The sequence below is a fragment of the Pantherophis guttatus genome, chromosome 8 (assembly GCF_059756535.1).
Source record: "Pantherophis guttatus breed Tessera chromosome 8, ASM5975653v1, whole genome shotgun sequence".
Taxonomy (NCBI): Eukaryota; Metazoa; Chordata; class Lepidosauria; order Squamata; family Colubridae; genus Pantherophis; species Pantherophis guttatus.
In genome coordinates, this window is record NC_142070.1 from 36831978 (window position 1) to 36845248 (window position 13271).

The 13271-nt window shown below is 35.8% G+C and overlaps 1 protein-coding gene and 1 long non-coding RNA gene across 5 annotated transcripts in view; one reads left to right on the forward strand and one right to left on the reverse strand.

The window, feature by feature from the left end:
- LOC117680154 (uncharacterized) overlaps nucleotides 1–13271 on the forward strand; it is an 83309-nt gene that overhangs the window by 21435 nt on the left and 48603 nt on the right. Inside the window, exon 3 of one of the 4 annotated variants that reach the window (XR_004595551.3) lies at nucleotides 8856–13271. The exons of the other annotated variants lie outside the window; for them this stretch is intronic. This is a non-coding gene — a long non-coding RNA (uncharacterized LOC117680154). The remainder of the gene's footprint in view (nucleotides 1–8855) is intronic. 4 annotated transcript variants of the gene reach the window in all.
- The window catches only part of HSPA4L (heat shock protein family A (Hsp70) member 4 like), a 32788-nt gene that overhangs the window by 14299 nt on the left and 5218 nt on the right, over nucleotides 1–13271 (reverse strand). Inside the window, exons 6-12 of the mRNA XM_034442720.3 lie at nucleotides 12232–12365; nucleotides 11263–11507; nucleotides 11103–11179; nucleotides 8159–8310; nucleotides 7637–7743; nucleotides 3614–3747; nucleotides 2237–2433 (exon numbers count right to left, since the gene is read on the reverse strand). Of these exons, the coding sequence (XP_034298611.1) occupies nucleotides 2237–2433; nucleotides 3614–3747; nucleotides 7637–7743; nucleotides 8159–8310; nucleotides 11103–11179; nucleotides 11263–11507; nucleotides 12232–12365 (1046 nt within the window). The remainder of the gene's footprint in view (nucleotides 1–2236; nucleotides 2434–3613; nucleotides 3748–7636; nucleotides 7744–8158; nucleotides 8311–11102; nucleotides 11180–11262; nucleotides 11508–12231; nucleotides 12366–13271) is intronic.

Sequence of the window (13271 nt, forward strand, 5' to 3'; positions counted from 1 at the left end):
TGGTTAGAATGCAGTATTGCAGGCAGTATTGCAACAACAGTGAATCAAAAAGCCACTTGATGGGCTCTATCCCACTCAGGCTTCCCCAAGCCATATATTATGTTTCTAGGATTTAAGTAAAAAAATTATTCCAATATTTTTGAATAGTTTATTTTTTTAATGTACACAGGCACCACTATTATGCTCAATTGCTAGTTAACATCTGAAGTTGAAGCATTTTTGCTATACCGTATTTTCCGGCGTATAAGACAACTGGGCGTATAAGATGACCCCCGACTTTTCCTGTTAAAATATAGGGTTTGGGCTATACTCACCGTATAAGACTACCCCTTTTCCAATGCACACCAAATAAAAATTAAAAAACATCAACTGGCTTACCCACAATGTAAAAGCAGCTGTGCTCGACCCAAAATGGCCCCTGCAACAAGCAGGAACCTCACATAGCCCCCAAAAGCCCAAAAAAACAACTTTCACACTTTACACATATAAAATTCCACATACAGCTTTGTGAGATTTTGTGTGTTTGTGTAGTTAGAGTGAAACACTACAGAAACACACTAAATCTCAGAAAGCTGCACAAATATTATTTTATTTTATTTTTATTTTTATATGAAAACTAAATTTAAAACTTCCTAAACTTTAAATGGCTAAGTCTAAAAAAGAACAACTAAAAAAAACCCCAATTAACTATTTTTTTTAAAGCTCCCAAAGGGGAAAAAAAACTTACCCAATAGAACAGGGGTCTCCAACCTTGGCAACTTTAAGACTTGTAGACTTCAACTCCCAGAATTCCTCAGCCAGCTTTGTTTTGCTGGCTGAGGAATTCTGGGAGTTGAAGTCCACAACTCCTGCCTGCTTGATTGCAGGCAGGGAGTTGCTTGCTGATGGAATGGATTCAGGCAAGTGAAGCAAGGCAAGCGTTGCGACTAGCAGCTAAGGTAAGCAAGCTGGAGGGGGAAAACTTTTTTTCTTTTACATGGCTCTGGCGATCCAAGCTGAGTTGCCTGATTGGCAGGCAACTCAGCTGGGATCGTCAGAGCTTGCAGACCCACGTAAAAGGAATAGTTTTTCCTTTTACATGGCTCTGGCATCCCAGCTGAGTTGCCTGATTAGCAGGCAAAGCTGGGATCGTCAGAGCCATTTAAGGCTGGTCAGAGTCTTTCGGGCTGGTCTGCCTGGTTACAGGAGAACGACACCCGGCGTATAAGACAACCCCCGACTTTTGAGAAGATTTTCATGTGTTAAAAAGTCGTCTTATACGCCAGAAAATACGGTAATTGTAAAGTACCAAATAATCTATATTTTTATAGGGGCGTAAAACATAAAGGATACAGTAATAGAATGATCCAGGAAAAGTCACTGCTGTTTTACAAGGTTGCCAACATGTGCTTTATGAGTAGTCCTATATGCTTTGAATCAGGGTTTTATTTACTTCAAACTCCCCAAAATGTTAAGACTTTAATAACTAATGCAGCTATTAGAAAATCTTTACACTTGCCATCTTTTATATCCTACTGTATACTCAAAAAGAACTCAAAATTTAGACTATCTTTGCTATCTTCTGCTTACTGAATGCTATATATTTCACTTCAACCTCAGAGTAGAAAGGTCGCATCTTCACTTATGAAAGATGTCAATACTCTTCATGGTGTCAGAAAATAGTTAGCAAATATTTGAGAGACACCAAGGCTTAAAAATTAAAATAGCTACATTATTATCTTTTCAACTCTTTATCTACATCATAACTAACATTTGTATTAGCAATATTCAAGTTACAATAATATTTTCTGTTGCTTTGGTGTGCTTCTAACAGATGTGCTGTAAATTTGTTTAAATTAACTATTTTAAAATTTCTATGGAAGTTAAGGAGACATATTTACAAATAACTAAGCATTGTATATAGTTTTGTAAGAGATTTCTCAATACAATGTCAGATATAGCCTTTATTAGTACAGAGAAAGAGTGAATAAGTATGTTTATAAAAGCAAGGGATATAAGAAAGGTTAAAGATAGAAAGCAAGTTAATTTATATGAGATGGGAAAAAATATTGAAAGCACTAGCATTAAAAAATTTCATAGGTTTAGAAAAAAGTTAAATTACTGAAACAAGCTGGAATTTCAAGACAAAAATTCTTAATGACAAAGATTAAAAGTAAAAAAAAAAACCACTGCATTTAATCAGCACAATACATATCACAATTTAGAATTAAGAATTTTATTTATAGTTTTTACATACCAGTTCATCTTTGCTTTGATGACATGACAATTCTGTGTCCATTGGAATATCATTAGGCTCATTGTCCAAATTTTGCTTCTCCACTACAGATGCATTAGCCACACTGAAGATTCCATGGATATTAACTCGCACTTTAACTTTAACTTTTGAATTATCACCATCGTTTTGGGGACCAACATTTTGAATAACAAAATGGCCTAAACAACATAGAAATATGGCACCGATTAGTACATTTACTTACTTCTAGAAAACAATTACAAAAACATTTATAAACTTATACATCACTTATTGTTTTTAATGATCGTTTGAAGTTATGGTGCCTCAGACTGTGGCCTCACCTCCAGTTTCCGTGATTGCAAGTTGGGTACTTAGCAACTGGCTCCATTTACAATGGTTCAGCATCTTGCAGTCACATAATCGTAACCTTCCCAGCCAGCTTCTGAGAAACAAAGCCAACTGGGGAAGCCAGAATCACTTAATGACCACATGATTTGCCTAATGACTGCAGTGATTTGTTTAATCACAGCGATAAAAATAGTAAAAAATTCAGTTCTGCTCACACGATGACTTGCTTAACAATCACACTACTTAATGACTAAAATTCCAGTCCCAATTATGGTTGTAAGGTGAGGATACCTGTAAACATGGATCTTTGATGGACAACTTCCTCAAAAAGTTGCTACTACAGCTATGGTTGAATAGCTGTAAGCTGCCTAGAGTCACCTTGGGAAGAAGGGAGGGGCATAGAAATTTAATAAATAAATAAATGCCAGACATTTGTTTCCATTAAGAAGAAATAAAAGTGAACAATTGCAAACCATATCTGTTTGGTGTATAGAAAGCCTTGATGAACTTATTACAAACTTAGTACCAGGCCCAGCACTAAAATCTAATTGAAAACAGTAGAAATAATCTATTTCCTCCAGTGCTCTATGCAACAGCATCCTTTTATCTCTCTATAATCTTCTCCAGAAAGGGTAGATAAGGAACATATAAACATAGGATAATAGGATACTCCGAATCCAAAATATTTTGTACACCTAAAATCAACAACTACTAAGTAAAAGAAAATACAAGCAGTCCTCAGTTAATTATAGTAATTGGGACCAGAATTTATATTGCTAAGCAATGTGTTTGTAAGGTGTGACTTGATATGATTGTGCCACTTGGTGATAGCAAGCCCTAGTTATTAATAAGCGACATATGCAGAAAAGTACAAAATACATTAAAGCAAAAAAACTAAAAGCATTGTTCACAGAAAACAAGGCATTACTAATTAAAACAATTATTTTATAAATCTATTAGATTCTCATAATTTGAAGCAAATCTTTAAAAAGGTTTTTGATGTCATGCCCAGCAAGTAACAAAAATATTTACCTATTCTTGTATCAGGATAAGGAACATCATGAGGATGTGTATAAAATGCTTCTAATTCAAAAGGCTCTTTTTTGTGGAAAGTAATAACTTTTGAGAATGGAGAAGCATGATTTTTGTTGAAGACTTCACATTCACTATAGAAAAGAAGAGTGTTTATAATTTAAACTCAAAAAGAACTACAAATAGAGAAGAATAGGAACATAGTCACAATGTATTCTTTGATACTAATTATCTGAAGCCAGAGAATTAAAGACTGAATCATAAAACCATTGATTATTTCCATTATATTTGTAACCTCTTTAAAGATAACAAGCTAGGATATGTACAACTTAATACTTAGACAAACACTATAGGAAGTTGAGAGGAACTCATTTAAAAATTAACCACAGAATGGCTTCCATTTACAAGTCTTTGCAATTAACAAGCAGTGTACACCCGCCGCACACATACATGCGCTTACACATGATGGGGGGGGAGAGAAAACCTAAGATAAACCCTACTTTAAATTGAAAAAGTTAAATTTAACTTTAAATTGCTTCTGTAGGTACATTGAGAATGAACTGAAGACAAACAAGACTACATAAACTGGATAGCAAAGTACATAGCAGAGTTAGTATGACATGAGGATAAACCCAGTATGTTCCCTTATTTCCCTTGCATTTCTAAAATAGTCAGGAAGAAAGAGGGGAAGTATTGATGGAAGAGTAGTATAGTTATAGTCCTTACTACTTGAGTGGAGAGGAAGGAAAGGGGATGAAAGCAGAAAAGATGAAATCAGCAGGATTAGGTCAAGATATTCTGTTGCTTGAGACAGAAGACAATCTATTTTCTCAATATGCATAGCATGTAAGATTGGCTAAGCTACTTTGAAGTACAAGATAAATGTATTGGAAGTTTTTTTTTTCTGGAAGCAAAGGCATTTAAAAAAAACCAATTAACTAGACTGACCTTAAAAGCAGCAAAGGAACTGCCTTTCTCTTTTCAATGTAATTAAGTGCCTTGGGGGGATTTGTTTTTTAAATTGCACTTAACACTGAATTGACTCTCAAGCCCAGCAGAAAATCAGAATCAAGTACAGTCATGTGAAAAAGAAAATACACCCTCTTTGAGTTCTATGGTTTTACATATCAGGACATAATAAAAAGATTATTCATAAGTGGAAAGCATTCAAGACAGCTGCCAATCTTCCCAGGGGCAGACATCCCAGCAAATTTACTCCAAGGTTAGACTGTATAATGCTCAGAAAATTGCAAAAAATCCAAGAGTTACACCTCAGATTCCACAAGCCTGAGTTAGCCTATTAAGCATTGAGCATTCATGACAATACAATTTTTTAAAAAAGCCTAAGGAAGTATGGTTTGTTTGGAAGAATTGCCAGGAGAAAGCCTCTTCTCTCTAAAAAGAACATGGCAGCATGGCTTAGATTTGCAGAGTTGCATCTGAACAGATTTTAAGACTTCTGAAACATTGTCCTTTGGACAAACAAGACTAAAGAGATGTCTGGCCATAATGCACAGTGCCATGTTTGGTGAAAACCAAACACAGCATATCAGCACATCTCATATCAACCATCAAGCACAGTGGTGGTGAAGTGATGATTTCAGCTTGTTAAACTGAAGCAATGTTGTAAAGAAGAGTGGACCAAAATCCCTCCACAACTATGTGAGAGACTGAGAAAGTCATACAGAAAACCATTACTTTAAAGTTATTGCTGCTAAAAGTGGTTCTGCAAACTATTGAATCCTAAGGTTTACTTAAGTTTTTCACACATGGCTTCTCCATTTTTGCTTTCTTTTTGTAAAATAAATGACATGGTGTAATATGTCATGGGTTGTTGTTCATCTGAGCTTGCATTACCTATTCTTAAGAACTACAGTTGCAAGAAAAAGTATGTGAATCCCTTGGGATTACGTGGAGTTTTGCATGAATTGGTCATAAAATGTGCTCTGAACGTCATCTAAGTCACAACAATAGAAAAACACAGTCTGATTAAAATAATACTACACAAACATTAGATGTTGCCATGGTTTAATTGAACATAACATGTAAACATTCACAGTGCAGGGAGGAAAAAGTATGTGAGCCCCTAGCCTAATGACTTCTCCAAGAGCTAATTGGAGCCAGGAATGAGCCAACCTTGACTCCAATCAGTGTGATGATATTGGATGTGTTGCTGACAGCTGTCCTGCCCTTTAAAAACACACACCTGTTTGGGTTTACTAGTTTCAAGAAGCAGTGTCAGATGTGAACCATGCCTCGCAGAAGAGCTCTCAGAAGACCTACGATCAAGAATTGTTGACTTGCATGAAGTTGGAAAGGGTTACAAAAGTATCTCCAAAAGCCTTGATGTTCATTTGTCCATGGTAAGACAGACTTTCTACAAATGGAGAAAGTTTAGCACTGTTGCTACTCTCCCTAGGCGTGGTCGTCCTGTAAAAATAACTGCAAGAGCACAGCGCAGAATGCTTCATGAGGTAAAGAAGAATCCTAGAGTGTCAGCTAAAGACCTACAGAAACCTCTGGCACATGCTAACATTTTTGTTGACACATCTACAATAAGGAAAACATTAAACAAGAATGGAGTACATGGGAGGACACCACGGAGGAAGCCATTGCTGTCCAAAAAAAAATTGCAGCACGTTTGAAGTTTGCAAAAGAGCACCTGGATGTTCCACAGCACTACTGACAAAATATACTGTGGTCAGATGAAACCAAAATTGAGTTGTTTGGGAAGAACACACAACACTATGTGTGGAGAAAAAAAGGCACAGCACACCAACATCAAAACCTCATCCCCACTGTAAAACATGGCAGAGGGAGCATCATGGTTTGGGGCTGCTTTGCTGCCTCAGGGCCTGGACGGATTGTTGTCATTGATGGGAAAATGAATTCCAGAGTTTATCAAGACATTTTGCAGGAAAACGTATGACCATCTGTCCGCCAACTAAAGCTCTGCAGAGGATGAGTGATGCAACAGGACAATGACCCAAAACATACAAGTAATTCAACAAAAAAATGGCTTCAACAGCACAGAATACGCCTTCTGGAGTGGCCCAGTCAGAGTCCTGACCTCAACCTGATTGAAATGCTGTGGCATGACCTTAAGAGAGCGATTCACACCAGACATCCCAAGAATATTGCTACACTGAAACAGTTTTGTGAAGAGGAGTGGTCCAAAATTACTCCAGATCGTTGTGCAGGTCTGATCTGCAACTACAGGAAATGTTTGGTTGAGGTTATTGCTGCCAAAGGAGGGTCAACCAGTTATTAAGTCCAAAGTTCACATACTTTTTCCTCCCTGCATTGTGAATGTTTACATGTTATGTTCAATTAAACCATGGCAACATCTAATGTTTGTGTAGTATTATTTTAAGGAGACTGTGTTTTTCTATTGTTGTGACTTAGATGAAGTTCAGAGCACATTTTATGACTAATTCATGCAAAACTCCACGTAATCCCAAGGGGTTCACATACTTTTTCTTGCACTGTAGAAAGGACCAGATGATTTTTACTATGTCCTGATACATAACACCATAAAACTTTGTCAAAGAGGGTGTACTTTCCTTTTCACATGTAAGTATCTCAGTACTTAGAAGAACAGAGTTATGTTAAGCTTCAAAATTATTCTATCCCAATGCTCAGTAGTAATATTGCCTTCTCATCCCTAATGAGCATGAATGTCATATTCATAGGAAAGATGAGTTGAGAATGCCTTGTCTTTGCCTAAATAAATTGTGGAAATGTTCACTAAAAGGAAAATGAGAAGGCGGCTTACTATAATGTGAATAGCAAAAGGATTGTGGGGCTCTGTTCTCCAAGGAAAATAAAAACATGAAGAATTGTATTTCTTTACAAGAGAAAGAAATTATGTAATAGTTTTTCATATTTAAATCAGTGGACTTGTTTATAATTCATCTAAATAATACCTGTACAAAGTTAACAAATGGCAAATCTAACCTACTTTTGTTTATAGATATACTATCTACTTAGTTCTTTCATATTTTTAAATCTCAAAACTCTTACCCTGTTCCTTCCTCATAAGATGATTGCCACCTCAGAGTAATTGAGTAAGGAACAACATCTGTGATGGAAAATTCACGAACTTTAAATGCTGGGGACAGAATTGCACACTAGAAAAGAAATGGAGTATCACTCAGACATGTGTCTGGTACACATTTATTTTATTTATGAGGTACTAGTCAACTACATTTTAACTTCACAATTATAAAACCTAAGAAAAAGTGTGGTAGCAAAATCTATGTTCTTGGAGATGACTAGTAACTTTTTTCTGTGACCAGAAAAATCATACAAGGCATGTGACATTGCTCACAAACAGAGCTCAGCTGTTTCAGAGAACAGATTCAGGATTAGTCAAAATGATTAATTAAAAATATATATAATTTAATTTATGTTAAATTGGTTAAATAGCTTGTTACCTTCAACTCAATGTGAAGATTAATGTAATTATAGCATGCTTCTTTTGATAAATTTGCAAAGCCAAGAAATTTAAGTTGCTATACTGAAAAGAAAAACAGTTTAACACACCTGTAATGCACAACCCCTTGCAACAGCTTCATCTGCATTTAATGTGGTACTTATCTCTTTACAGAAAAAATTACAAATCTGTTCCTTCACAGCTGGAATACGAGTTGCTCCTCCTACTATTTCTACACTGTAAATATCTTCACGCTGTAGTTCTAGGAGACAAACGAGAAAATTTGTTTTTATGGATGAAAAATATAATCAGTTTTAAAGGGAATGGATTCATTTGATAGAGAGACTGCAAGAAAGGAAGCAGTTTCTCTATTATATATTGGCATGTCTCTTTTGTTAAAATTAAAACCTACTGAATACTTGTGGAAATTCTGTTTCAAAAATGTACTTACCATTCTTATAGGTAATAGGGCTCTAAATCTAAGTATTAAATAAGCATGCCAAAATAACAGTGAGAAATTAATGCGACATATAACATAGGAAGCTATCTGCTGGTTCCAGAACTTAGCAGAAGTGAATACATAAATAGATAATAACAAAAATAAATACGGTATAGTGTAATTGGCAGTGAGTTTTAGCAGCTGGCAAAAGGCTGTTTAATCTGTTCAGTTTCATTAAAAAACAAAGACAAAAAGACTCCCAAAAATTATTTATATGCTTTTCTTGGCTCTCTAAAGGGACAACTATAAAAGTAAGGTAAGCAGATATATTGAATAATCTTTCTCTAATACTAACTTTTGTTTTTCAGCTACAGACCCTAAGTTCTTAGGATTTCTGATTTTCCAGTTGCAAATGTTCATGTTTCCAAAACCAAAACTGATATCCAGTAGAAGCAAAGTCTAAGGAGGTTTATGAGAACAAAAACTTCTGTAGAAATGGGCATATTTTAACAAAAATAAAGCAATTCCTGGACAGGGCCTCAAAACAGTTCTACAAAAGAAGAATTTGTTCAATGGACATGAAATGCTCAATGGCTGTTTGAGCAAAATGAAGACTATAAAGAAACTAGAATCCTAAAAAAGAAGCATTTCACACTGCAACATTTTAATGCAAACTTTATTTATTTTGCTCTACCCTGATTTCTACTTCTATTACTATTGGAATAGAAAAAAAAATGAAAGTATGATAAAATGCTTGTCTTCATTCAGATTCTGTACACATAAACCATTATCAGTGGAAGTAAGAACCATCAGAACCTTAAATGAGCTTTGGGGCCATCTGAAGGCTGGATACACAGATGTCCTATATCAGTGATGGCTAACCTTTTTGCCATCGTGTACCAGGAGTGGGGGGGAAGTCGCGCGTGCGCCCACATCCATAATTCTATGCGCCCCACGCATGTGCGCATGACCCTCCCCATGCTCCTGGCACGCAATAGCATGGTAGGCCCATTTTTTGCTCTCCCCAGCTTCCAGAGCCTTTCTAGGAGTCTGGGGAGAGTGAAAACGGTCTTTCCCACCCTCCCGGAGGCCCTCCCGGAGACCGGAAATAGCCCGTTTGCCAATGTCCGGTGGAACTTCCGATATGGCTACGCATGCCACAGATTTGCCATCACGGTCCTATACTGAACTTATACAATATAACCAGAAATTAAGTTCAGAACACTCTGCTCTGCTGGTGCATGGTACAATATTTCAAAGTGATGTCCAAATAGTGAGAACTCCCACTCAACAAATGAACTATAGCGAACTAGTGACTATTCACAAGTATAAAATATAAGGTAATTTCCCCCCCACCCCTTTTTGATTGTTTTCATCTTCTACTGTACATTTGTGCCAGTTACTTGACTACACCATCCTGATCTATACAAAGTCTATGAATCCTCAGGACCTGTTACTTAATTCTAAGACATTCTTCTTGAGACTCATGATTTTGGTTGCTTATTCAATGTTAGATCTGAATCTGTATGTGTACAGTCTAGCTCTCCTTTCCCAATCTTCTACCAAATTTTCTTTCCAGCACATTTTCTTCTCTTTCCAAACCAACAGAGTATTCAAACACAATTATGTACATGGGTTAGGACTCTGTCCATCTGACTATCCATTAGCATGACAACAGTCTAGAAACTAAGTAGAACAGGATCAAATTTGGTGTGAAGAACTGAACAAGAGAAAGATCAAGTTCAAAATAGACTGGATCAGACAAGGAACAGCAGCATAAAAAAAAAAAATCCACAAAATTCCCCCAAATGCATTCCTTAGGGAAGAGGCAATTTGGAGCTGTTCAGCATATTACCAACTCCTGCAAACTCAGAACCCTTCTTTCCTCTTTGTCACATGGCACAGAACAAAACTATTAGGGGATAAAAAATTCTAGAAGTCATACTTTGCATGTTTTTCTTCTCATTTGCTTTCTTATCTATTGTACTGGATGCCATTTTTCTATTTATATCAGGGGTGTCAAACTCAATTTCATTGAGGGCCGCATCAGGGCTGTGGTTGACCTCTGGGCCAGGTAGGCATGGCCGACTGAATGGGTCTGGCCAGCTTGATGCCACTCACTGAGCGTGGCCAGCTTGACGCCACTTCCCAAACTGCTGGCATGTTTTCTCTTTGCACTCGGTAGACCAGGCCGAAGCCATGCTGGCCCAATGTTTCCTCTTTGCATTGGGTAGACCAGGCCAAAGTGATGCGGGTAGACAGGGCTGAGGCAACACGGGTAGACCTGGCCGAGGCAACATGGGCCAGCCCCTTACATTTTCCAGGACAGCCCCGCGGGCTGGATCCAACCACATTGTGGGCTGCATCCGGCCCATGGGCCTTTTATTTGACACCCTTGATCTAGGTAATTATTTTCTTCCCTCATCTTCTTAGCATCTTTTCTGTACTTGATAGAATCACATATACCCAACTTTGTAAAATTATATTTTCAATTTCCATAGACATTAAATAATTAAAGAATATTCAATGTGATATGCATGACCTTATATTTAATATAAAGAAGCCTTTATATTAAATATAAGCATCCAAAATAAGCTGTTGCAGCATTTACTTACTAGCTTGTTCCATCACTGCTCTCAAAGGAGGTTCTACTCTGGCCAGAAGAGATGCACACAGTTGTTCAAACTGAGCCCTATTTTGAGAAAAGAATATTAAATATTTCAGGCATATAAATGGTTATCTCATAATTCCCACTTTATACAATGAATATGATACCTGTTCATTTTGCTAGAGACATCAACGTCATTCATAAAGCATTCTATGTTTACTGGAAGATCAGAAGTATTTGCACTCATCAGCTTCTTCAGTTTTTCACATTCCTGGTATAACCGCAGCAATGCTCGACCATTGTCCTTAACATTAAGTTTATATTTCATCCTGAACTCTTCGCAGAAATAATCTACCAACGCATCATCAAAGTTTCTACCACCCAAAAAGGGATCAAATGTAGTAGCAAGTACCTATAAAATTAAGTAGAATAATAAGGAACATAAAAGCAAGCAAGAAAAAAAGACTTGTGGTTAGATAATGCAAACAGAAGTCTAATGCAGTGTCCATGCAAAAATAATGCAATGTATAACTCTGCTGGCATTACATCCTTATTCTCATCTTCATTATTATTACTATTATTTAAGATTTAATCTTCAAATCAATTGACAGTCTGAGTCTGATAAGAATTTAACAGTTCAAGTCCTAACCAAGGAACTAAGATTATTAAGGTAGCGTCTGTGTATATAGGCAGTTCCGAGTAAGGTGGTTTTTTGCAAAGTCAGAATATTCAGGGCTGATAAATTCAAAATTTCCATGTACCTAGGCAACCCTTTGGGTATTGCACCAAGGATTCCTATTACTATTCATACAACCATTGATTTCTTCCTCCACACTCGCTCAACTTCAATTTGCAGATCATGGTATTTTGTTATTTTTTTTCTAATTGTGTTATTATTATTTTCTTCATTAAATATGAAACTCAGTCAACTGAACATTTAAAGATGTATCACAAATATTGAGTGGCTATTATTATTATTATTAATTATTATATCAGAAAACATTCAAAGCGCAGCTGTGAGGCAAAATATTATTACAGGGTTTTTTCCTGTAAAATAATAATATAATATTGCTCATATTTATTTTCTGATTTAACTTATTTTTTATCCTGTTTTATATGTTGCTTCAATAATTTACCTTCAATTTTCCTTTGTTAAAAGCACAGACAGAAATCTGGTAGGCAGAATGTCCCATGTCTACAAAAACCACATTCCTTGGTCTCTCTTCTGGGGCTGGTAGATCTTGTTTATAAATTCCATAGGCTAAAGCAACTACAAGAATGTACAGAGTAAATTCTATGAAGTAGAAAAGCTTTAAAAATAACATATAGAATTATGAAAAACCAAAGAAAATAGACCAAGTAAAATAAAGAAAGCATACTTTTTTGCAGGGTTTTCAATAAATTCTTCTAACATCAGAAACAATTAGCTTCAAAACATTGGTTGCACTGTAACTAGTTATGTGTAAAACTATTATTCTAACTACTTTTGGAACATAACAAACCAATCAGATTTACTGAAATTTCATATGCTTGGAAAAAAATGGAATGGGGACACTGAAATATTTCAAGATGGAACAGAGTTTCATATATCTTGGTAATTTACCACTGTGTATATAAGTATTTTCTAAAATAAATCAATTAGCTTTACGAAAACAATATTGTTTGATAATTTTAAAATATTTTGAAACTTTGACTTAACCATTTCTTTTAAGGGAAAGGGTTTACATTTTTTTTCCTGCCAGTCCTTTACTCTTGTGCTTGGCAATCCACATTTGCTAAATTCACATCTGAAGGCTGCTCCTAAATATTCAAAATGCCATTTTTTTTAATACGGTCAAAATTAAAAGCTACTCCAGAACACCAATTTCTCTTACTTATGTTCTAATGATATTCATCACAACTCATTGAAATTACTTATAGTTAAAAATGGCATAATTTGAAGAATTTGCCTTACTTATGAAACTTAAAAACCTTCTCTCTTGCAGTCCTTCTTTATAAAAATGGTGAGGAAACAACAATACTTACTTTAGTAGAAATCACTCATACTGGAGGATAGTTTACTTGAAGATACCCCAGAATTTGGTTGTATACTGTATAATCTTGTTAGTTTGTTATGTTATATACTTTGTCTCTGATTTGCAAAACTGCAATATATCACAAGTAAAGCATAAATTTA